General features: G+C 42.3%; 1 protein-coding gene across 1 annotated transcript in view; it reads right to left on the bottom strand.

Moving 5' to 3' along the window:
• Positions 1-329: 329 nt before the first annotated feature.
• The window catches only part of OVCH1 (ovochymase 1), a 59,620-nt gene continuing 34,104 nt past the window's right edge, over positions 330-25,845 (bottom strand). The window contains 14 exon segments of the mRNA XM_034758542.1: positions 330-772; positions 970-1,103; positions 2,038-2,136; positions 3,376-3,539; positions 4,583-4,808; positions 6,018-6,191; positions 7,174-7,398; positions 9,071-9,106; positions 11,665-11,799; positions 13,171-13,310; positions 14,099-14,237; positions 14,819-14,944; positions 20,888-21,109; positions 25,072-25,176. Coding sequence (XP_034614433.1) covers positions 608-772; positions 970-1,103; positions 2,038-2,136; positions 3,376-3,539; positions 4,583-4,808; positions 6,018-6,191; positions 7,174-7,398; positions 9,071-9,106; positions 11,665-11,799; positions 13,171-13,310; positions 14,099-14,237; positions 14,819-14,944; positions 20,888-21,109; positions 25,072-25,176 — 2,090 coding nt within the window. The 3' untranslated portion in view covers positions 330-607.

Genomic DNA, 25,845 nt, shown 5'->3' with positions numbered 1-25,845 from the left:
TTATAGACAGCTGCAGTCCACAGGGCCCTGGGCTGGAACCTGGAGTAGAGGGCGTGCCCGGGTTCCCCCCAAACCTCCCAATTGACCTGGACTGTGGGTTCTTCCAGAGGGGAAGGCCTCTGGGCTGTTCCCCAACCCACATGGTGAATCTCTGAGGCAAGAAAATCCGCCAATAAGTGCAGGACCCACCAAGATAGAGGAGGAACTTTGTCACACACACATATTATATATAAAAATGTGGGTTTTATTATTTATTTATAAACAAACACATTGTTTGTACATTAATGCAGCTCTTGACTTCAGAAGAACTGCACTAATTTAAACCAGCAGAGAATTTGGCCCTAATAATGGCAACGCTAACCATATAAGGAGAGATGTGTATTCATGTACATACACCTTTTGGGAGATGGATTTTTCATGCTAGAGTTGCCAGAGTGTTAGATTTACCATTAGAAGAAGACAGCTGAGATAGCAGAGTCACTTTAGATGTTTAAAGAAAATCAGGGTATGTGACAGATGCTGCCATATTTATTGGGTATTTTTACCAGGCATATTTCACACATTCCTCCCCATTTAAAAAGGAATACATAAGAGTTCAGTTCAGCAATCACACTTTTCCATTAGTGACTGAGGAAATCCAATCCCTGTAGGCAGAAATTCTGGTATAAACCGTTGGTGACTTTGGATGGCAATTATCACTGCCCCAGCTCACAACGCCGATCAGCTTATAATAACCATTTATTATGCATATCAGTGGCCCTCCAGAATCTCCCTGTAAAGAGGAAAGAAAAAAAAAGTTACTTGCTGCTACTAGAGAGTAAAAAGGGTTTTATAATCAGCTCACAAATATTTAGATCAGCTGAGTTACAAGGGTCCTGTTTCAAACTCTGAGCCCATTATGTAGCTACATTTTTGCCACCAGTAGTAGCTTGGAAAGCAAGTATTCATATCCCGCCTCCAGGTCCGTACCGAGCAAGCAGTTGCTCCAGCAGCTCCACCACAAATGTTGGTATTTTTAATATCCTGTCCCCAGTAGCTCACACAGGCCTCGTTGGAGAGGAGAGGTATATTTGTCTGCTGCAGCCTGATGGAGTATTCATCCTCTAGTGAAAACAAAGGAATGCATGGAGATGTGCCATTGAGGCAGGATGACAAGAGGTTACATATTTAAGACGTGTACTATGTCAGTTATCCTCTAACCTCTTCAGCCATGCCAGGCATCTCTTGACACTACAATTTGGGGATTACTATTGCAGAAATTATTTCCATTTACACACAATTTTAGAACCTTGCATCATCATTTCATATGCACATTTAACACATTGCATAGAATGAGATTTCATGTGCGTCTTCAGAGAAAAAGAATTCCCCTCCATTCACACAGCCAGGTATAACTCACTGCACCTGTGTCATCAGCAGGGTTTGAACCCTGGACCTTGAGAGCTAAAATTCTAGGTGAGGGTCAGCTGAACTAAAGCATGAATTAAGTCCATTCACTGGAGGCACTATATGGACCAATCGTTGAATGGGGACAAAACCCCACTCTCCTGTAGCTCAGTTACACATGCATGCAGTGAGCCAACAGAACACTGAGTATGTTAATAAACACTTGCCAGGAAAAAAAGTCAGTAGAAACCCCCCCCACAAAAAAAAACAACTTTCCTGGTCCTCTTGTACTATCATTCAAGAGTAACGAGGGGTTTAACACCAGCTCCTCCACCCCCAAGTGGAGATCTAACACAACCAATGTACCAATTGACAAGGGTCAAGGAGATCAAAGAGGTATCTAAGATACCATGAAAGTTGTCTCATCACATTAAAGTTTGTTGTTACCCTTTCCCTATCCTATGTTTTAATAGAGTGAGCTTTTTTGGGAAAGTCACTACATCTTCTTTTCGGTTTGGAAAATGTGTCACACATCGGGGCAATATTGGAAACAAAAAGTGAACTGAGTTTAGAAGGCAACAAGCAGCTAAGCTCTCACGTCTCTGGACTTCATAGGTTTTCTTTAATATTAGAAAAGTAACATGTACTTACTGCCCGGTTCTGTTGCTCCCCATCCTGCTGTTAAGCATCTTGCATCAATGCTTATTTCCTCATCCCTATCTGGTAAGCAAATTATTGCTATAGAGTCTCCTGAGTAGAAGAGAATCAGGTCGGTATTTGGTATAGCTTCCCTTTTTTTATTTAACCCATCTCCAGTTTTTCTAACCCCCTTTCTCCTAGTCACCACTTCCCCCAAAACCAAACAACCCAGTATCCCATGAAACAAATCAGAGCACCATATGGACTCTAATATTGTTTAGGTTTTCCCCACAGACTGTTTGAATGCCTGAGAGAACCATTTTAAAGAGTCACAATTACATGAAATATGGGTCTTTCACAATATTTAAGTCTCTGCCTAGTGACCATACCACAATATGGCTGATATCACTTTACTTTGGTCTGATAAAGAAGGTGGGAGGGAGACAGACTTCTGAAACACTGACAGAGAAGCCAAGTTGGAGACTTAATTAGGCTTCCTGCAGAACTCAAGCAAGTGCACACTCCTAAGTCAGTCACAATTAATCCTGTCATGCAAGCAAGTCACAAAAAAACCTTCACCAGTGGACCAATCTCCCCCTAGCTACACAGTGATTCAATGGATTGAGGGAAAGAGGTGCTTGATCTGCATTAGCAACAGCACACAAAGAGGGTGTACAGCAGTGTCTATGGTTCACTCACTCAAAGTTCAGTATTAGCGGGCACTAACTTCGTTTACACCACGTTTCTATTCCACCAATATGTTGTTGACCAAGCTGTAACATTAGTATTTTTTGGAACAAACACCCCTACTCATGAATTAAATCTAAGTTTAACCATGGATGGATATTCTCTGACTGTCTCTATATACACAGCTAAGATGATATTTTGTAGAGTGGTAAAGAAACACACTATTCCTTTAAATTCTGAACACGGCTAACTTGCTTTGTCAAACAAGATACTTTGTTCAAAGCGATATACTTTGCTTCAAAAGAAAGAGGTATATGTGCCTGTCAGTGCCAGAGAGTTATACACACAAATCTTTATGCAGTGAGAAAAAGGAAGGGCCTCATAATGGAAATTATGTACCTACTCTTGGTTCTTCTAAATTTAGTATTTTAAATACGCAAGACTTTCCACTGACTTCCCTGGGCTTTGGATTAGGCTCTGCATGAGCTTATCCAGATAGTAGTGGTATCCTAATGGCTACTGAAGAGAACAGAGTTATATTATTACATATGTATCAGACAGCATGTCTTGGATCAGAACTTTTTCAATGGAGCATGCCAATCCCACACCACATACTTAGACACAGCTAGAGTTGTAGTACAAAAACTGGACTCCAGATAGTACCGAGTTTGATGGGTTTCTCCAGTTCCAAGAGAGAGAGGTCATTGCTGGAAGGAAATCCACTGAAGTTATAGTGCGTGTGCACAGCTTTCACAAGGACAGGGTTGTTGCCTTTTATGTTTGGCAACAAATACGTTTTCCCCAGAACTATCCTGTCTGTCTGAGCACTGGGCAAGGAAAAAACAGAACACACATTTTCAGTTCAGTTAAGAAAACAAAACTGGCATAAAATTCTACTTAAGATAATGGGTGAGATTTTCAAAAGCACCTGTGTGACTTTGAAGCATAAATCTGATTGGTTTTCAATGGGACTTCTGCTACTAAGTTACACAGATGCTTTTGAAAATTCTACCCAAAACAATCAGAAGTTACCATATTGTAAATAAATAAAAACAGAGATCAACCTTCAGTTTCCAAAATGTTTGCATTACTGTTCACATGTACTTTTAAACAAGGCAGTCCAGTATTCTCGAAACTCAGTTTTGTGACACTAATCACTATAGCAGGAACTGGATTCTAGTTCTGCTGAAGTCTACATTGACACAAATATTCAGGCCACACAACAAGTGTGCCAAACCTTTCCACAACACAAGTGTTCCAGAATCATTCTGCGTCTCTCTCTATTACGGAGTCGTGTCAGACACTTCAGCTCAATGCTTTTGTATGAAATACTGGTGCAACTGCCACAATCTCACTACCACTGAATAGTGAAGAGATACCAGGGCATACATCAAGCTAATTATTACACTACATTTGAGGGTTAACTTAACTCTTTGGCTTGGGCTGGTAGAGGCACCACACTAGGCTAGTCATACTATAATATATGTAGAAGCAAACCTGTGTAGAGACCTATTAGTGCCAGTAGAAGTTATTTTAGGAGGATATTTTCACTGATCGTGGGGGTGATTACACTGGTCACCTAATAACCAAGATGAATTAAACCTTAGTATCCACCAAGTGTCCTGATGGAAGACCCCTGGAAATTGTACGTTTTGAGGAGAAGGAGGAATGTGTGTCTGTCTGGGGTTTTTCAAAAGGGCTGTAGCAGCAGGGAGGAGGAGGTGGTAAATACACACTTCTGGGACAGTTGTGAAGCAAGAAGTATGAAGTGGTTTTGCTTGTCAGGGAGCAACAATGATTTGGAGGCTGCCAAAATCTGCAGGCTAGCACGCTCCACTGTGATGGTGTAAGGGTTAAAGACTTTGCCCACCTGAAGTTACAGTGTCCAGCTGTTAGGACCCACTTCTCAGCAATCAGAGAGCCTCCGCAGAAGTGCTCATTCTCGTATTGTAGACTGACCAGCCAGGGCCAGGACATTTGAAGTGCTGGGCTGCCCCCAACCATCCTTGGCTTGCCTGGCTCTTCACTGACTGCTTTCACATTCATCTCAGACTTGTCCACTGGGAATGGATCCACCACTGGAATGCCACATTTGTCTGGAATTGGTTTAATTTGGTTAGTCATATTTTACTGGTCATAGCTTGACAAAGCTAAACATGCATAAAAATCCAGACAGTGAAATATCAGACATGTGCTCAAACAGAAGAAACAACCCTATCAAGAGTTCCAAGATCCCCAAAGTACATCTGGTAGGATTAAGAGGGGAGAGCCTGAAAAACTAGGTGAATCATCTGCTTCCCACACCATTAATTTTCCAAAAGGTGTTTACTGTGGGAGGGGCTGGTGTGAGAGAGACGAGATAGTTGAAACCTTAAATGAACAATATTTACTTTCCTCAGAAGCTGTTAACTTAGTAGGTGGACCTGTGAGAAATTGAAGGAAAAGACAGTTAATTAAAAAATTCCTTGTCAAGCTGTTTTCATTGGCAGTGCAAGTGTAGTGGAGGAAATTATCAAGAACAGTAATGGACAAGGTGCATTAGAGCCTCTTTTTGGATCTCTATGGAAGATATTCTGGAACATTCCACAGGTCAGTAGTGCTGGAACCATTTTTATAGAGGTGGTGCTGAAAGCTATTGAACAAAACTGTAAACCCTGTATATGATGGAAACCACTTCAAGCAAGGGGGTGCTACTGCACCCCCCGCACTCCTAGTTCCAGCACCTATGGGTCACACAGCTTTGTGACAGACACCTCTGGCCTGCATCCAGAGCCACAGGAGAGGACACATCCTTTTAGTAAGAATTGTTGGATGAGTTCTTGTCAAAGAGACATGAGCAGTCATGGAAGAGTTTATTGGTTCTTGTGGGTGCAATCAGCATCTAGAGAACCATTCTTTCAGTTAAGCCTTTGGTGCGGTGGTCAGAACCATACAAAAGTCCAATTATGTATGTTACCTTAGTGGAGGGAGAATGTGGTTATGATCCAGTGTTCTGCCTCGTACATTAATTCAGTAAGAATATTGCTATTTGATCCACTCATGACTGGAATTATGCAGAGGCCTGAAAATCAACACCCCAGCAACATACCTCTAGTAGTACAATTAACAACCAAGTCCATAGCTGAGAATGAAAACTGGCCATCATGGCATCCTCAGCTGAGTGTAGGATGATTCCTTCAGGAGACAGGTCACCTCAACAGAGTTGTGTACATTCAAGTTTCCCTTCCTTGAGACCTCTACTACTATTTAGGCACAAGAAGGCTATTTGGACTGGGAGAGAGAAGGACCTACAAAACATTACTTACATTTGCTTTCAAGTTCTATGCCACTCCTACTCTTCTGTGCTGGCCACTGATTCACCTCTTCAAACAGAATTTTAAAGCCTCTGTTCCCCACAGACCTGTCCGTCTTGAAATGTAGAGTCAGGTAGCTGCTGCTTGATAACAGGCTGAGAGACTTTTTTTGGCCACATAAACTAGCTGCAAATTACAAAGAGGTGAACACTTACAGAGTGACAAAGCAAATTTGTTTGTCAAATTGTGCTAAACTTATTGCTAGGGCAGCCACATTTAAAAAAAAAAAACCCAGGCCAATTAGGTATATGTCAAAACGTTATAACGACAAAGAAGATTCCTGGGGCAGGGGTCCACTTACAGCTCTTTTGCTAGCTTCGCTAGGATCTTAAATGATTTGCCCAAAGTCACTCAATGTCTGAGTGCTCCGGGCTAAGTCTACTGCTACAGTATGTGGGGATAATACTTTAAGTACAGGAGTATTTTCATATCCTTCCTGAAGAGGGTGAAAATATTTTTCTCCTCCCAAGAATATTCAGTTGTGAGATGCTCTGGGCCATTTGTTAGTAAATGGTCTGAGGAAAAGCTTTGACAAAGTCCTCCATATAGTTGTGTTTCACAAGACACCGTGCTTCCTTAATTATCAAACTATCAGCTTCAGCCTTTAAAAGGTCCTCTGTCAAAGTCACAGAATTAAAAAAAGAGCCATACTCAAGAAAAGGAGACTTACATTCTAAAGCAATCCTACTCTGTTTATGCCCAAACAGTAAGACTACCTTCACTATTCAAAACAAAGGAGTAGTATCTGTCCATGAACTGCATATTAGATCAGATGCACAAATAGAATATAGTGCAGCAGGTCGTAAGATACACAAGACTGAGGAAAGGAACAGTGGAAAGAGAAAGATAGTAGGAGACAGCAGCTCCCTCTTACTGTTACCCCCACAAATAGTTCAAGAGAGGAGTCCCTGAGTTCAAAATTTCTTCTGAGTCCATCCCAGTCCGCACCCAATAAGAATTGTAGAACAATTTGGGAAGCACTCATTACCTTTGTAACTCACATTTTCCTCTCCTTCACTTTGTTTAGTTCCCCACATACAGAGATTGTCCCCACATCATATGTTGGCCAACTTCCCTGAGACAAGGTAGGAGAGAGAGATCAACCTACCAAGGAGCCCTGAAGAGTGATTTGGGCCATCATAGATGTTCAAAGAGTCCCAAATGCAGTCTCTTGCATTCTCTGTTACCAAGTCTCTGATCACAGCTTTCAACCTATTTCCTGAAATGGAATAAACTGTCCACGTGCAGTTCAGCATGTTGGGATAAGTGTTGGGGTAATTAGGAGATGTTATCTCAGCAGATCCAACTGGAATTAGATCCAAGACTGGACACCCTTAAAGATAAAAATGAGAGTTTCAGTGGTTGAGATTTTGCCCTGACAGAAATCTGTCTTCTCTAACATCCATTAAAAATGGTCTGAAAATGCTAGAGCTGTACAAACAACTGATTGGGGTTTTTTTGGATCACTGGGAGATGTGAAGAGAAATTTTTTTTTTTTTTAAGTCAATGGAAGCATTTTGTTATACCCAAAAGGAAAAACATTTTCTTTGAGTTTGGCATATCAAAAGCAAAAATTGAACCAAAATTCAAAATGAAGTCATTTTCAATGTCGAAACAAAACGCTTTGTTTCTCCCCCATCTCCACTGAAACAATTCAGTTAATTCTATACAAGTTTACAAAAGGGCTCAGTCAACCTGAATTTGTTTTTTTGTTTGTTTGGGGTTTTTTTGCTGGAGAGGGAGGGGTGTGAAAAAAACAGTTTCATTCAAAACTTTCCACCCAGCTTTGGAAAAATCCTGATCCCCTATGATTTTCTAACAACAAAAGCAAGCATACTTATGAGTGGAACTTAAATTCTATTGGTTTCTGCTTGAACAAAGCTCCTGTTGATACTAAGATCTACCTGCACAGCAAACGTAGTTCTCCACACAGCTTGATACAGTGCCCTTAACAGGTATATTTAAAATAGGAGAGCTGTTCTAGAAGAAGGAAAAGGGATCCATCATTTGGGAAGTGTGTTGAACTCTGGAAGAGCCAAAGGCCAAGCTATCGGAGATCCTACAACCAGTACAATTCAGCCATAGGAGTAACATTTCTAATTAGACAGATTCATACCTGGAAAAACATCTCTGGGCTAAGCCCATTGAAGCCAATGGATGTATTTCCTCAGTTTTATTTAGTAGAGTAGAGCAGGCTGCAGGGCTGGAATTTACTTATTTTTAAAATAAATGTTACTCTTTATTTACTCCAGGCTTCTCCAAAGTCCTTTTGCTTGTACATTTCATGTACGTAGGTTGTGAAAGGACAGTCACTTTCAGTTATTTCACCACTAGCAATTTGGCATCACACACATTTAGATTAAGACTAAGGTGGGCATGAAGCGGATAGTGAACGCTGGGTACATTTGGTGGGGCAGTGAGGGAGGGAGAACTGCAGGCTTTTGGGAATGACATGGGGAAGGGACTGGAAAAACGGGATGTCACACTAGGGTTCACATTTTCAAGCTTTAAAAAAAAAAAAAAAAAAAAAAGTGTGTTCCTTCCCCCAGATGTGTGACATATGGCATGACAGCTTAGCCATTTTAGCGACAACTCCAGGATGCAAGGGCAACGGGGGAACTATCTGCTTTTCCTTTCCCATCACTCAAAATCTGAGGGAGTTGAGGCGGACTTTGAGATTAGCTAAGAATTCCTTTATGTTCCGGCTACCAACACACTTCTCTGGTCCTGTGGGGAAACTCATGATGCAGGAACAGAAACAAAGCAGCAGCCAACTGATATTAAAGAAACAGAACTGTGGAAGCATCACCCAGACTGAGTGAAGGGCAACTATTAAGGCATTAAGCTGGCTATATTACTAGCTACGTTCTGGTATTGAAGTTAACCACCACAGAGCCCCTCCTCCAAATAAAATCCAGGAGACATTTAGAAAAGCTATTTATGGTTTGATTGTTTGCATCTCCCCTCCCTGCACAGCTGGCAGAGAGAGCTAGAATTGATCTTACCTTTTTCAGCAGCTTTCAACTTTCCTAATGCAGAACCTAAAATGAGAGAGTTCCCATATTCATCGTTAATGGTTCAAACAAACAAACAAACAAACAAACAAACAAACAAACAAACAAACAAACAAACAAACTCTGTAATAAATTGCTGCCTTTAATACTGGAAGTTCCTATGAGACATTCACAAAAAAATCTAAGGTTTCAGAGTAACAGCCGTGTTGGTCTGTGTCCGCGGGAAGAGAAGCGGGAGTGCTTGTGGCGCCTTGGAGACTGGCAAATTTGTTGGAGCGTGGGCTTTCGTGGACTGCAGCCCACTTCTTCAGATGCATGTAGAGTGGAACATGTATTGAGGAGCTGTGTGTGCACACATTCAGAGAGCATGGGCAGGTGGGAGTTGTCTTGCCAACTCTGAGAGGCCAATTAATTAAGACAGGCCCAACAAAGAAAATAACAGAACACCACTAGCTATCACCTTCAGCCCCCAACTAAAACCTCTCCAGCGCATCATCAGAGATCTACAACCTATCCTGAAAGATGATCCTTTACTCTCACAGATCTTGGGAGACAGACCTGTCCTTGCTTACAGACAACCCCCCAACCTAAAGCAAATACTCACCAGCAACCACACATCACTGAACAAAACCACTAACCCAGGAACCTATCCTTGTAACAAACCCCGATGCCAACTCTGTCCACATATCTATTCAAGTGACATCATCATAGGACCTAATCACATCAGCCATACCATCAGGGGCTCGTTCACCTGCACATCTACCTATGTGATATATGCCATCATGTGCCAGCAATGCCCCTCTGCCATGTACATTGGCCAAACCGGACAGTCTCTACGCAAAAGAATTAATGGACACAAATCTGACATCAGGAATCAAAATACTCAAAAACCAGTGGGAGAACACTTTAACCTGTCTGGTCATTCAGTGACAGACCTGCGGGTGGCTATATTACAACAGAAAAACTTCAAAAACAGACTCCAAAGAAAGACTGCTGAGCTAGAATTGATATGCAAACTAGACACAATCAACTCCGGTTTGAATAAGGACTGGGAATGGCTGAGCCATTACAAACATTGACTATCTCCCCTTGTAAGTATTCTCACACTTATTATCAAACTGTCTGTACTGGGCTAGCTTGATTATCACTTCAAAAGTTTTTTTTCCTCTTAATTAATTGGCCTCTCAGAGTTGGTAAGACAATTCCCACCTGTTTATGCTCTCTGTATGTGTGTATATATAGCTCCTCAATATATGTTCCATTCTATATGCATCCGAAGAAGTGGGCTGTAGTCCACGAAAGCTTATGCTCTAATAAATTTGTTAGTCTCTAAGGTGCCACAAGTACTCCTGTTCTTCTTTTTGCGGATACAGACTAACACGGCTGTTACTCTGAAACAAATAAACTAGGGATTCTGAATGCCTCAATGGGTAGACACAAACTCTTGAGTGATTAGGCATTAAGAACCATACTCTGACACAGGGACAGGTAGTTCCCCTATATTTACAGTAAAAGGTCTGTATGGTTTCCAAATATGTAATATTAAAAAAAAGGAGAAGTTTTAAAGATATGATTGTGTTTTGTTAATTTACAAGGATAAACTCATTTACCAGAACTGACAGTATATTTATATTCGATAGACCTTTTACATGGACAAAACGTTCTGCTTGTTTTGTTATGTGGCATAACAAATGGGGGGGAGGGGAGAGAACTGATGGATTAGGTTGCTGTGGTCACAAAGTGATTTGCTTTCATGAAAAACAGAAGTAGTATCCTAAGGGACAAAGCAGTAATTTTTCACAACTATGATGTCTTTGATCCCAGGGTATCAAAAGTTACTTCGTAGTAGGACAGTAGCACCCACTATGTGCTAGGTGTTATCCTCACAAAGATGACAGTCCCTGCCCCAAAGGGCTTCCAATCCAGGGCTACAAGAGAAAGGTGATGAGTGATGAAAAAAAAATCAATTTTTTAAATCCATCACTTTTTAAAAACTAACCAACCTTAACTGCTGTATGGAGTTAGCTGGTTTCTTGTAGGTGCAGCAGAAGTGAGTCTTGGGGGTGCAGGGAGGCGTTTAAAGGAGGAAAGCTATGAACTTGCATACTACCTCAGGGAGGGAGTTCAGTGCATAGGAAGAGAGAGAAAGGAAAAGAATGGTCGTGAAAGAAGTCAACAAGTAGGGATGGTGACAGGGGTTAGTAGTTCACGCAGAGCAGAATGGGTGGGGTCACCGGAAGATACAGTAGTTTGGTCAGGCTGTTAATTAGTTCCCTTCATTTCACAGATGGGAAAAGAAGATGCAGAAGTTTAGTGAATTGCTTCAATACCTAGTAAATAGAGACTAGGTTAGAACCAGATTTTTGACTCTCAATAAGCCTCCTCTCTGGAATGGATAGGTTGGGAGCCTCTCTCTCTCTGTGCTTTACACCTGCCAGATATTGTCTGAACATTTATTAAAACTTCTTCTTTAGGTTTTTCTTTTTATAAATGGTCATGAGACTCTCCTGCTACGTATTTTTCTCTTACATTTTGTATAACCTTCCTCTATACTCCACTCAAAACCAAATCAGTAATCAACTTACCAGGTTGTAGATCATGGAAAGAGTAGGTCAGAACAAACCCTTTTGTAGCCACTTCAGCACTGGACGTGAAGGTCAGCGTCACCACTGGACCATCAGACTTTAAAGGAGAGGGTGAAATTTCACCACAGAAGTTACCTGCCAGGTAGTAGGATTCCAGCTGATAACCATGAAAGGCACAATGCTAGGCTATTGTATTTTACCCAGACCTGTTATACCGCACCTCAGAAAAATGAAACCTTAAACTATACCTCTATAAATCCTTCATGTATCAGTGAGAAATGAAACCTCCGTCTGTTGAGCCACCTTGAGTTCATTCTACTCTGATGAACAGACTGAGGGGCTTGTCTACACTTACAGAGCTGCAACTGCACTGGTGCAGCTTTAGTGGAGACACTACCTATGCCGACAGGAGATCTTCTCCGGTTGACATAGGTACTCTACCGCCCTGAGAAGCGGTAGCTATGTCAGCGGGAAAAGCCCTCCCAGCCACATAGTGCTTAGGTAGGTATAACTATGTCATTCAGGGGGTACGGAAAGTCCACACTCCTGAGTGACATAGTTACACCGACCTATGTTTGTAGTGTAGACCAGTGCCAAGATAGAGCAGAATTTCAAAGGTTATTGTACACACTTCTTATAAACAAAACAGTGTCCTTCTCACAACAGAGAAAGTGCACTTTGACTAAAACAAACCAAAACCAAAAGAGGTAAAAACACTCTTGCTGTAACCATTAAAAGCATTAGGGTGTGGTGGTTGGGTTGGGGAAGATAATGCTTTCAGACAGACATCTCTGATGGTTGAAAATTGACTGATCCTATAATCTTACACAGAGGTCGTATGCTATGGCACTAATGAGATTTTAGATACTTTTCTATTTAACTGTTTGGACTGTTAGGGTTACACACAAGGGAGGGAACTGTCTCTTTGGAAGTTATTGTGTTTCACAGTTTTCATAAAAGACACATTTTTATGTGGAGATCAATGGATTGATCACAGGGCATCACGTTCATTGGAGAATGAGCCACTTCGGTGCCCTGTAGGCCAGAACTGTTTGAAGCAATGTATAAATAATTAGTAGAAATACCTTGAGGGCCCCATAATAGTATCTGCTGCAATTTATTTCCAGTTCAACTGTCATTTGCTTACTGTCATGCACAGCAATGTTGAGAGAAGCATCATAGGACACATTCCACATGCTAACGTGCATTTGTTCCTAAGATATTAAATGGCCAACAATTTGGTGACTGACATCTGCCTTTAAGGCAAATTTATCATGAACAGTGAAACAACCAACCAATCCCATCTCTACAATAGGAACTACAGAAATGGTTCCTAGAAATAGAAATGATGATGAACTAGCTAGAAGACACTCCCCTAAAGTCAGTATAAATAGAAACAAAGTTGGAATTCCTCTTTTCGTGTGGTAAATTGCCCAATAGTCTGCTAAGAAAATTGGAAGAGTTTCCCTCTTCCTCTTCCAGCAGCACCACAAGCAAATCTCTCACCTATTAACTCCTTGCTTGGCTCAAATCCTTCATACACCATCAGTTGTCCATGGCAACCAGACAGAGTCTCTTCAGTCCAGAAGGCCAGGAAATCAAGCCGAATAATGGATTTTAACGGGGCTACAATTCGCCAGTGGCAGCTGCAGGGCAAGAACAAATTAACACCCAATCACATGCACCCTACAACTGGCTCAAATTTTCACGGGATTGTTACTAAAATGGGGTGGAAGGAACAAGGAAAGAAAAGAATTTGAGTCTGTTTTAAAAAACAAACCCCAAACAACAAAATGGAGATTCTAATCCAGGGGGAGATATTGGTTTGAATCCATTTTGGTACAGAAATTATGAATAAAATGAACTATCAGCCAGCTGATGAAAGTGTACATAAAATAATGACACTTATTCAGAAACAAGATGGACCAATGCCAATGAAGCTTCCTAGCTGCCTAACACTTCACTGAGCAACCACTACTACTCACCGCTCCCTCTTAACAGGAAAAGCTGGGGGAAGAAAGGGCTAGGAACTAGACAAACCTTGCAAAAAGGGTTGGGATAAAACTGATCAAGAGTGCCCTTTTTACCACCTTGCTGAGTTATTCTATTCCAGAGGAGGGGGAGGGAGAGTCCCTTTCAGCATTCCATCTGACAACATGATGAATGATTTTACCAGAAGGATGCCAGAATTGGCCACTAATTGTTAGAAAGGGTGTAGCAGCATTAGCCCTTCTGATCACCATGTTTCTATGTGAGAGGCAGACAGGTTCCACAATTGCCTTCTGTGGCACCTGTTGAGTTTTTCAAAAAATGTGTAAATGAAATACAGAAGTTAGATGGGGAAAAAATCATTCGTTCATCCCAGATCATCCACAGTTTTGTAGAACCTAGTTTAAGAGTTCCAAGAAACGGGATTAAACAAGTTCACTCTCACCTGGTGGCATTAGGATAGCCATGGGGATAGCCTGGTGACTGGATCAATCCTTCCAGGTCTGTGAGAATGACATCCCTGCAGCGTGACAATTCTTGGTTCACATCCTTGGGACGTTTCACTGTCTTTCCAATCTTTGGCCCTAGAAAGAAACTGGATGTAAAATTTGGGATTCAATTTTCTACTGTCTTTTAAACACACTTCTACCAATGGCCAAGACAATACCACATGAGTGCCTCTAGAAGATGGTCCCTAGGCTAACGTCCATCTAAAGAAAGCTGAAAATTAAAATGCCTCATTTTAAAATTAAAGTTATCTGGAAAACAAAACAGTTGGGCCGCCAACTAATTTGATACCAATAGTGATTATTTTCCATTATTCAAGACATTTCTGCTTGTTATTTAAGTTCTCTGTAAAAAGAAATATCAAGGTTCATTTTAGGGTCATTCCAGCTTTCTTCATTCTGTGTTTTTCTAAGTTCCCACGTAGGGCTCAGTAAAATAAGAACTCTATTTTGGTGCTCAATAAGAGCTCAATTGGTTCCTCCAGAAGAGGGTCCCTTATTCTATATCCACCCCACTGCCTTCTGGAAGCAAGCAGAGTCCTGAAATTTTATAGGTTAGTTTGAATTGGAGGTCAAATGGTTCAGCTCACTCTCTACCAGCCATCTCTCTCTCTCTCTCTCTCTCTCTTTCTAGCAGTGGGGGTGTCACCTTACCATACCTTGGACTCTGAAGACCATGTACTCAATGCCAAAGGCTGCAAGGGTAAGAGAATGGAACACCACTTTCACCACAGGGCCAGGACTCAGAAAGGTCCTAGGTGACTGCAAGACACCACATAGTTCAGCTAGGAGAGAAACAAACCCAAGCAAAAGGAGAAATATTAGAAACTGCTCTGGAGACCAATCCTGGAAGTGCAACATTTAGTTGCATCATAGTTACAAAATTAATACACAGATCTCTCTGGGGGAAGTTGAAAAACTAAGGGGAAGAGGCAATAAAGCCTAATACATGCAGTATTCGGAAACATACTGGCTGTAAGTCATTTATCTGTTTGTATTTTTCAGTGTCTTTCTTGATGAAAATAAAAAAAGCCCAACTTCTGCCAAGCCTAATGATTGTTTTTTTTTAATTAATTTTGGATATGATTTTTAAGCATTTTAATTTTTATCAATTAAAATGTTCACAGGGCGAAAATTATGGAGAGGTCAGACTAATGACAACGGACATGGAAAAATCAAAGAGTTAAAGCTTTATTAGCCATTAAAAACAAAATTGTCAACATCACATCAAAACATACAAAGTAAATATCCTTAAATTGAACTAAGAAGTTCTCAAGCAACATTTCTCTTATTTTGCTTATCTGTAAATTTTGATCATCATCGATGGAAATACTTTGTTGGTTTGTGTGTACACAGTCAAATCAATATTTACTGATAACCTAATCCTTCCAAGCTTACATATAATTTATAGAGCAGAACTCCATTATTATGCAATAACTTAAGGACAAGGTAGGAAACAGAACTGTTGGTCATCCTATGACCCACAGATAGTTGAGATCAGATGGACTGTTTGCTTGCCATCCAGAGGGCCTGTTTGGATTAAAATGTGGGCCTCTGCTGTGGGACACCCTATGTGTGGGCCTCTGAATCTGATATTGTTTCCAAGACCCCTGTTGCACTCTGTCCTGTTTGGATCCTCCGATTTCCAATTTTTTGATTTCCCTTGTCTCCAGCTTTTCTGAATAAATGCAGGCGAGGCTAAAGGAATGTCTCAGCTCTGCCTGCTCAATGCAAGAAGCTGGATAAAAGTCTGAAAATAGCTTTTCCTTTAGGCATATCAAAAGCAGAGCATTGTTTACAATGAGTGTGAATCACTGAATCATAGGGCTGGAAGGGACCTTGAGAGGTCATCTAGTCCAGTCCCCTGCGCTCATGGCAGAACTAAGTATTATCTAGACCATCCCTGACAGTTGTTTGTCTAACCTGCTCTTAAAAATCCTAATGATGGAGATTCCACAACTTCCCCAGGCAAATTTATTCCAGTGCTTAACCACCCTGACAGTTAGGAAGTTTTTCCTAACATCCAACCTAAACCTCCCTTGCTGAAATTTAAGCCCATTGCTTCTTGTCCTAGCCTCAGAGGTTAAGAACAACAATTCATCTCCCTCCTTCTTGTAAGAACATTTTATGTACTTGAAAACTGATGTCCCCTCTCAGTCATCTCTTTTCCAGACTAAACAAACCCAATTTTTTCCAATTTTCCTGCATAGGTCATGTTTTCTAGACCTTTAATCATTTTTGTTCCTCTTCACTGGACTTTCTCCAATTTGTCCACATCTTTCCTGAAAGGTGGCACCCAGAACTGGACACAATACTCCAGTTGAGGCCTAATCAGCACGGAGTAGAGAGGAAGAATTACTTCTCATGTCTTGCTTACAAAACTACTGCTAATACATCCCAGAAGGATGTTTGCTTTTTTGCAACAGTGTTACACTGTTGACTCATTTAGCTTGTGAGCCACTATAACCCTCAGATCCCTTTCCTTAGTACTCCTTCCTAAGCACTCATTTCCCATTATGTATGTGTGCAACTGATTGTTCCTTCCTAAGTGGAGTACTTTGCATTTGTCCTTATTGAATTTCATCCTATTTACTTCAGACCATTTCTCCAAATCATTTTGAATTTTAATCCTATCCTCCAATGGTAAATGCAGACTGCCAAGGGAACTGCAGGTCTCAAGGACAGTAGAAAGTCCCCCCATCTCAGGTCTGTTTCCCTGCACTCTTTGTTCTATTATGATTAACTACATCAGCTGCTACCACTATTTCCTCCTTGTGGCTTTTAGCCCCTCCTTTTCCCCAGAAACAGTCTGCGTAGGGGCATTGTTTTGTTTTAAACAATTAGAAAGGCCTCGTTTCACCCCAAGCGCACACCAAGCCCTCTCCTGAAACACTTACAATTCACTCCACTTCCTGTTCTACTCATAGCACATACAGAATAGGAAGGAGAATGCTAATAAAGCTCTTTGGGGATGGAGCTGGCATTCAAGCAGCAATGGGAGCATGCTGCTAGCTAGTCATTTACCTCTTCTTGACCCCGCACCCCACCATCAGCACAGCGCTTTTAAATAGAAAAAGAAAAAGCCATTTCCCCCACCCATTTCCTCACAGGGATTCCAAGGTTCTTATCTTGATTTTCCCTTTTCCTCTGCACATAGCAGCTCCAGTTCTATTTTATTTATGGTTGTATAGTACAGAATGTTGTGCACCTGAACTATAGAAGTGGGTGGGTGAGTTCTGTGGCCTGCAATGTGCAGGAGGTCAGACTAGATGATCATGATGGTCCTTTATGGTGTTTAAGTCTACAAATCTGTAAATCTGCATGAAAGAAGACTATGTTGGAGCTGGCACCTTACTTTCTTTCTGACCCCTCTCTCCAACCCTATTCCATAGTTTCTGCCTATTTTAAATATAGGCACAATATTATCTCATTTGTTTATGTAGACCCCTTTCTCTCAACTGGTGGGTTCAGAGGGGTGCAAAAGACAATTGTGGGGTCATGAGGAATTGAAAATTTTGTTAAAATCTAAAGCAAAAAAAAAAAAAGTTTCCCTCTTCCATCCCCATGCTCCCTTACACTTCCAGGGTCTCTGTCAACCTCTCAAAACAACCACTTAAATATATTTAGGTCTTCTGGGTTTTTGGGAGGCTTTATTAAATTTGGGGCGGGGGAGTATTTTTAGGAATTTTTGAGTTATGTAGATGCCAAAAAATAGGTTTTTCGGGGCCTTCTTTTTGTATAATGTAGTGTTTAAGGAGCTGGGTGAAACCTTTTTATGGGTGGAGTTAAAACCCCATTGAAATGGGCAGGCGTGAGCTCTCCCTTCTATTAAGATGACTAAGACAAGAAGGTACTTGAGAACCCACCCAGGAACTTTTGGCAGAGTGTGTTCTTTTGGGTAAGTGGGGGGAGGGGTAATGGGGAAAGCAATCACACAGAAACAGAGGCCAGACAGGAACACAGAGGGGGAAGACTGCCCGAAGGAGCAGCTGAAAGCACAGTGGTTGACCCTGGAAGAAACCTGGGGAGGTTTTTGGGTCAAGATGCAGGCTAAAAATAAATAAATAATAATAAAAAATGTGTGTTCTTGGTGCTTTGCACAAAAGAAACTGGTTTTCTGCTATTTGGATTCCCTCTGTGTTCAGAGGCACAGGAGTTTTTTTTTTTTTTTTTTTTTTACAAAGAATGTACTAAGCCAAACAAACCCCCCCCCCCACCACCACCAAAACTGCTTCAAAAGAAAAATTACAAGATTCCATCAATTTCTACTTCCAACTGGAACAGCCTACTAGACCTCAGATTTTTTAATAGCTGCTTGGGCCAAAAGGGTAACAGTATATTATAGGACAGTCTATACTGTTCACACCACAACTATGCCACTGTAGTACTTCTGGTGAAGACGCTCTAAGCCAATGAGAGAGAGCTCTCCGATCAACTTAACTCCTGCCTCCACGAGAGGCAGTAGCTAGGTCACAGGGAGAAGCTCTCTCGCTGACTTGGCGCTGTCCATACTGGTGCTCAGGTCAGTAATTTATGTTGCTCAGGGTGTGGATTATTCATACCCCAGAGTGACATAAGTTATACCGAAGTAATTTGTAGTGTAGACAGTCTTACTCATTACACTAGTATACACTGAAACAAGCGATCTCTTTGCAATGTTCCCTTCTGGGTGTTAACGTAGTACTGCCTCAAACAGCACTACATTAAAGTGCAGTAGGAAACTTTTAGCATGCACCAGCGGGTCTACATGGATAAACACCACACATCAAATCCTGTAGTCTGCCCTTACTCCTGAGGGCATTCTGTGCCAAAAAATTAAACATTCTGCACCCAATATTTTAAAATTCTTCAAATTTTAGTTTGTCAAATAAACACGGAGGCTCCAGCATGGCATTGGGGAGCACAGGCCACTGGCTACACAGAGGTGGGAAATCACTGCGCAGCTTCCCCCCAGGACACGGACTCAGCGACAAGGCTGCACCCAACTCTGACACAATCCAAGGACTGGGCCTGCCCCAGAAGCACTCCAGGGCCCTGCTCCTCTGCACCACGTGCGGGCAGACAGGCTCAGCAAGGCAGGATCCCAGTGTGAAGGGGCTTAGTGTGGCAGGATCCAGGTGTGGGTTGAAAGGGTTCTGTGTGGGGCAATCTGGGTGCAGGCAGCTCAGTCGGGGATCTGAGTGGGGGAGGGGATCTGAATGTACAGGGGCTTGTTAGGGTGGGGGGTTGGGTGCAATGGGACTCTGCAGGGGGGGGTCCAGGTGAAGGTAGTTGGGGGCTCAGTGGGGAGTCCACGGACAGGGAGTGGGGCTCATTGGGGGGTAGTGAATGCAGGGGAGGGGGTGAGGCTCAGCAGAAGGGTCTGGGTATGATGGGGTACTTGGATGCACAGGGGTTGGGCAGATGGGGGAGCACCTCCCTGCACAGTGATCTCTCCCCTTGCATCTGAGGAGTGATGGGTGCAGGAAGCATGGGGGGTGGGGGTAGTTTGCAGCCCTTCCTACAACTGGGGGAGAAATCTGGGGGGTGGGTCTGACCCGGCCCCCGATTCTGTGCAGGGGAAGAGGAAGTTCCGTCCTTCCCAGCCCAGCTGGGACTAGCAGCTGAGCTCAGTGCAGGGTAGGAGCCACCAGCCGGGTCTTCCCCAGTCCCACCTCCTGCCCCACAGTGATTTACCTCTTTGCTGGCTGCCCTGGGCACCCGAAACATACTGCTGGGGAGGGTGACATGACTAATCTTGTGGCTTCCTTTTGCTTCCCCATCAGAAAGTCATTTTTCTGCAGGGAAGCAAAAAAAAATGTCAAGGGACAAATTCTGTGCATATGCAGTGGCACAGAATTCTCCCAGGAGTAATTTACTGCTCAGTATAGACAAACCGTTAGATACAGGTAGCCATTTCCCATGTGTGTTGAATAATGAAATCACTGGGCGTTTTGTGTTTTTAAATCAGGGGTGTTTTATCAGTTAAAAAAACTAATCAGAAGCCATACATATAGAACCCTATCGTTATCATTGAAAAAGTGACCTTAAGGGGGACTGTAAAATGTTTTTACTTCAGGTAAGGGGTACATTGCCTGAAAAAAGATCAAGGAACACTGATTTAGGCCAGAATGTCTAATGTATAGTACCTGCATATCTATCCAAATACTACACCATGATTTCCACACACCCTCGCTTGCCATTCATACAATTCGATTGAGGACCCAACTCTGCTGCTTTAAACAGATGCACTGATGTCAACAGAACTAAGTCAAAACACAATCAGAGAATCTGGCCTTAAAAATGTAGCTTAAAGTAAATTCAGCCTGCAGTATGGCACAGTCACTCTATGGACACTGGCCAGTTTTAAAAAAGATTCAACACACAGAGGAGAAAGTAAGTGCTGAAAAGCTTCAGTTAGATCAGGGTAGGCAACCTTTCAGAAGTGGTGTGCCGAGTCTTCATTTATTCACTCTAATTTAAGGTTTTGCGTGCCGGTAATACATCTGAACATTTTTAGGTCTCTTTCTAGAAGTCTATAATATATAACTAAACTATTGTTGTATGTAAAGTAAATAAGGTTTTTAAAATGCTTAAGAAGTTTCATTTAAAAACTAAATTAAAATGCAGAGTCCCCCAGACCGGTGGCCAGGACCTGGGCAATGTGAGTGCCACTGAAAATCAGCTCGCGTGCCGCCTTTGGCATGCGTGCCATAGGTTGCCTACCCCTGAGTTAGATTATTGATTACCTACTACTTTTCTTCCTCTTTGGCTCTCTTCATATATCCCTAGGAGCTCCACTTGGCAGTTCCGTGAGGCTGGTATTGACAGATGCTTTACTGTGAGCTTTGCCATGCCTCTGGGGGACATTCTGAGCACCCAAGAGCAATTCAAGCTTCCCATGTAGCCTGATGAGCAAGGGGATGAGAAGAAACCTCTGGGCTCTGTTAACTCCACTTCCGATGGACATTCTGCACAGAAGAGCACATGCTGGTCACAGAAGCATTGGGAAAGAGCTTTTACTGCTCTACAATGCCTATTAATTACGTCTTAGATCAGAAATCCTAAGAGGACAATATGGCCAATGGGAAATAGCTTTTTAGTACTGCATGTAACTGCTTCAGTCATCACTGAGACCCAGGGCACTGAATGTCTCTCTAGTAAGACAAAGAGCAAAAGTTTGCCCTCAGTTACAAACGTGCAGTCCTCTGAAGCCAGTTGAAATGCACAGGTGTAACCGAGGGCAAACTTTTGCTTCTCCCTAATAAAGATATGGTATAGTTCCCATAATTTAGTATTTAAGCAATCCCCAGGTCTCCAGTGCCTGGAATGATAGAAGTGAAATACTCCAGTACAGACAGAGGATGAGTTTCCAGTGCTAAAAGGCAAGCACAGTGCTTTGAGAAAGCCCCAGCAATCCAGCTACTGGAAGCAAGATGGGCAACATCCCCAAAGTGACCGAGTGCCCAGTCTGCCAGGCCTTTAAGAGGGGAGACCAAAAAAAAGAGTTAGTAAAACTGGCTTGACAGCCCATCCAAACAGCCAATGACCCTGGACAGTTCCAGAGTGAACTGGGTATTCAATGGGGAGAAACCTAGCAAAGCTATCCAGCTCAAGTTTTCACATATTCATTGATCTGGACAATTTTCCAGTGGGATGATTTATTCTTTATCTGACACTGGTCTCTGACCAACCTGGCCAGGCTTAGGCAACAGGCTCAGCAAGTTAGTGGATGTTTCCTGGGAAAGCAAAGAATGCTTTCCCTGCTTAGAAATCACACAGATAAGGGCACAAGAAGAACAGAGCTGTGTTGGCTTGTGCTCCATGCACACAGAGGGGAATCAAATGCAGCATTTCCCAAGTGGAAAGAGACCCAATCAATAGGGAAATATTTTGAAGCATCTGTGTGAGTGTTGCAAGCAGGAGGAGAGAAAACAAAACTGCTAGTGAGAGGTGTCCCCCTTTAATCCTGTATACAATAGGGCTTTTTGCAGCCCACAGCAGTATCTTTTATAAGCCATAATCTCTACGTAATAGCATTAGTACTTTGTAAGTCATTTCCTCCACCACTGAAATTTGTGAAATCCCTGCTAAAGCTAGCATTGACCTCACCACCTCTTGCCCCAGACATTATGCATGAGCATGGGATGCTGACAACAGGAAAAAGCTTGCAGTTCAGTTTAGTAGGCTGGGTGGTTAGGCTAGGAACCCAAAGGAAGGAGTGTGTACCCCATCTCTATTCTATATGTAAGCAAGTTAAATGAATCCTATGCGGAGGTTGCTATGCTGGTAACTGATGCTCTCTGTATGGAAGAGGTACAGCATTGCTAGCAACTGTGTGAGCATCCCCACCCACTACATAAGAACGACCAAAATGGATCAGACCAAAGGTCCATCTAGCCCAGTATCCTGTCTTCTGACGGTGGCCAATGCCAGGTGCCCCAGAGGGAATGAACAGAACAGGTAATCAAGTGATCCAACCCGTCGCCCACTCACAGCTTCTGGCAAACAGAGGCTAGGGATATTATCCCTGCCCATCCTGGCTAATAGCCATTGATGGACCTATCCTCCATGAACTTATCGAGTTCTTTTTGGAACCCTGTTGTAGTCTTCACCTTCACAACATCCTCTGGCAAGGAGTTCCACAGATTGACTGTACATTGTGTGAAAAAAATACTTCCTTTTGTTTGTTTTTAAACCTGCTGCCTATTAATTTCATTTGGTGACCCCCTAGTTCTTGTGTTATGTGAAGGAGTAACTAACACTTCCTTATTCACTTTCTCCACACCAGTCATGATCATATCCCCACTTAGTCCCCTACACTGTCCTGGAGGCACCATTCTGTAGGGATATTTCAAGTCTCTATGGCCATTCAAATCCCTGACTTCTGCTGAAATTATCAGCATGGGTGCTAGTTATAGGGTGACCAGATGTCCCTATATTTGGGGCTTTTTCGTATATGGGTACCTATTACCCACCTGCCCCCGTCCCGATTTCACACACTTTCTTTCTGGCGACGCTAGCCAGTTAGCACAGCTTAGAGCACATATTGCTTGCCTGTCTTCTCTGGTAACAGTGCGAGCAAGCTGAGCTGGTAGTATTAACTCCTGAACAGACTGGATTTTTAGAACAGTGAGCAACAGCACTTGAGACCTTGCCAAAGCTAGTGTCTTGTTTAAGGGTTCTTTTGCTTTCTCTCAATGTTTTCACCATTCTTTTCCTTCAATGCTGTCTGCTCAGCTGTGGTAGAAAAGCTTTTTGGGTGTGTTAAGTGTGTGGCAGGTGGTAGAGGTTGAGTCAAGAGCCAAAATTGTTTATCATCATCATCATCTTTGTATTACAATAGCCTCTGAGCCCCAGCCAAAATTGGGACCCAGTTATGTTAGGTGCTGTACATAAGCACAGAAAGACTGTTTCTAACCTGCACAGCTTGCAGTCTAAATAGACAAGACTGACAAAGGGTGGCAGACAGGAAATATTACACCTTTTACAGATGGTGAATTGAGGTAGAAAGAATTAAGTGAATTGCCTAAGATCACACAGGATGTCTGGGGCAGAGGCTGGAACCGAATCCAGTTCTTCTGATTTAGCCCAGTGCCTTAACCACAAAAGGATCCTTCTTTTATGGATGTGCTTGGGTCTGCTCTCATCCACCCCATCCCCTCCACACACAAAAAACAGAGCCAAGCATTCCCTGTGGTCTCCTCCTCTGGAGTACAGAGCCCTGAGAGGTGGCACTTTAAAATCATGCACTCCAATTGTGTCCTTTTTATCTCTCAAAGAAAGCTGTCCACGGTTTATTCAATAGAATGTTCTGAAAGCAGATGGTGCAAAATACCCCTTAGCACCATGGATAAATGGAAATGTTTGGAGCCAAAATCTTAACTATGATGGGCCTTTCTGAAATCCTTGCTGACTCAGGAGTGCCAAGTGTTAGTCCCAGTGCTGTCACTTACTCAGTACTATAGGTGGTCTAAAAAGTAAGTTCCATTAAGGAAAGTAGGTAACCTACATTAGAAACTGATCATTCTAGTAGAGGCTGGTCCATATAAGAGTTATGAAAGTCTGCTACCACTTTCAGGTAGGGGACTTGGTCCGTCAACTCAAGTGGCTGCATTCCATGCCTTTAGCTCAAAGAGGAGCAGGTTCAGTCCCTGCTCTTGGCCCAAGCAGGGCTGGTTACTCCCTAGTTTACCAGTTTGTGAAAAGGGCATTCTGACATTTACCTAACTTACAAGGATGAGGGTTAATAAATATTTTAAGTCAAGCGAGTCATAATCCTGTGAGAAAACCTGCTAGTTAAGGGCCAAATTCTTATGAAAGTAGACAATGGAGAATTATTCTCTAGCCAACAATCACAATATATTGAATTCCTTGGCCAACAGTTCAAGCAATATTAAAAGGAGGATGGAAATTGTTTTCTGATTGGCAGTTATGCTAGTTGTATGGGGCTGGGAAGGGCACGAGAATATGGTGGCTGGTATCAAATAGCTTAAGATTGTAGTGTGGGGCAATGTAAGGAAAAAACTAACAGCAAGAAGGTTTGTTTTAAAAAAGAAACAAAAAAACAGTCACGGAGGAAAATAGCTTATGGATGATGGAATTCAAAAGAAAACAAGTAATTGTTTGTTGCCCCCCAGTTTAGACTCCTACAGCTATAGATTCTCTTAGCTTGTCTGCACTAGTCTCGAGGTTAAAAGAGAACTATTTGTATCTAACCGTAAGATCTCTTATCAATAGGCAATTCCAAGAAATCCACTGTAATTTCAAAGTTTTTGGCCTTTACACACTTTGGCAACAGTTGCCTAGCTTGGCACCCTGTACAGTACTACCAAGCTGAATCTTGGCCCACTACCTTCCACAGGATACAAGGGTCTGCAAGAGACAGACCAGCAGCACTATTAACTGAATGTAGCTACAGAAGAGTTTTTACCTTGTCTGTATGCAGCTCCTGTTAGTTTTGTAGGCCGTTTCATTGGTGTCTGTGTTAAGGTTTCATGTCCATCATTACTTACCTGAAGTGCATTTGGTTCAATCTCTGTAGAGAGAGATACATGTCTATTACTAGGACAGTTTAATAAAGATGTCCTGGGCTATGTATAATCTGTAGAGACACAGCTTTGTGGGAAACCAGACAGTACCCATCCACAGGATTAAGACATCCCACCAAGAGTCAGATTGACCATAGCCTTGCTCGTGAAGTGATAATGGAATGCTAAACCTTTCAAATGAAGCCATCTATATAGAGGCAGAAGTGAACACGAGCAAACGATAGTAAAACCTCCACCATAGAAACTGATTTACAGGTAAAGATCTGTGCACTTCTCTTCCTGAGACTGGTTATCTTGGGTAAACTCATGAAAAAGCAGAACTATAGAAAGCTAATGCCCAACAACCATCGATACTAGATCTTCCAATATGGAAGAGACCTATAGCCATCTTCTAATTCATCTGGGGGAGATGACTGAGACTGCTACCCTCATGAACTGCACTTCGCAATCCTGAATTAGTAGTGACCATTGTAAAAAGGCTTTTTAAAAAAGCACGCTGAGTCCCTGACTATGTTGAAATTCATTTCTTCTTCCTCATTTGAGTTAAGAGCAGGTCTAAAAGTCATGTTTAATCTATGAAAAGGCACTGGATGACAACTGCTCTAAGCAGGCCAACAAGTGAATAGTTTTAACCCCTTATGCCAGAAATCAGGATG

The sequence above is a fragment of the Trachemys scripta genome, chromosome 1 (genome assembly GCF_013100865.1).
Source record: "Trachemys scripta elegans isolate TJP31775 chromosome 1, CAS_Tse_1.0, whole genome shotgun sequence".
In the NCBI taxonomy this organism is placed as follows: Eukaryota; Metazoa; Chordata; order Testudines; family Emydidae; genus Trachemys; species Trachemys scripta.
Note: the sequence above shows the minus strand (reverse complement) of the source record. Positions and strands in the feature narration are given on the sequence as shown.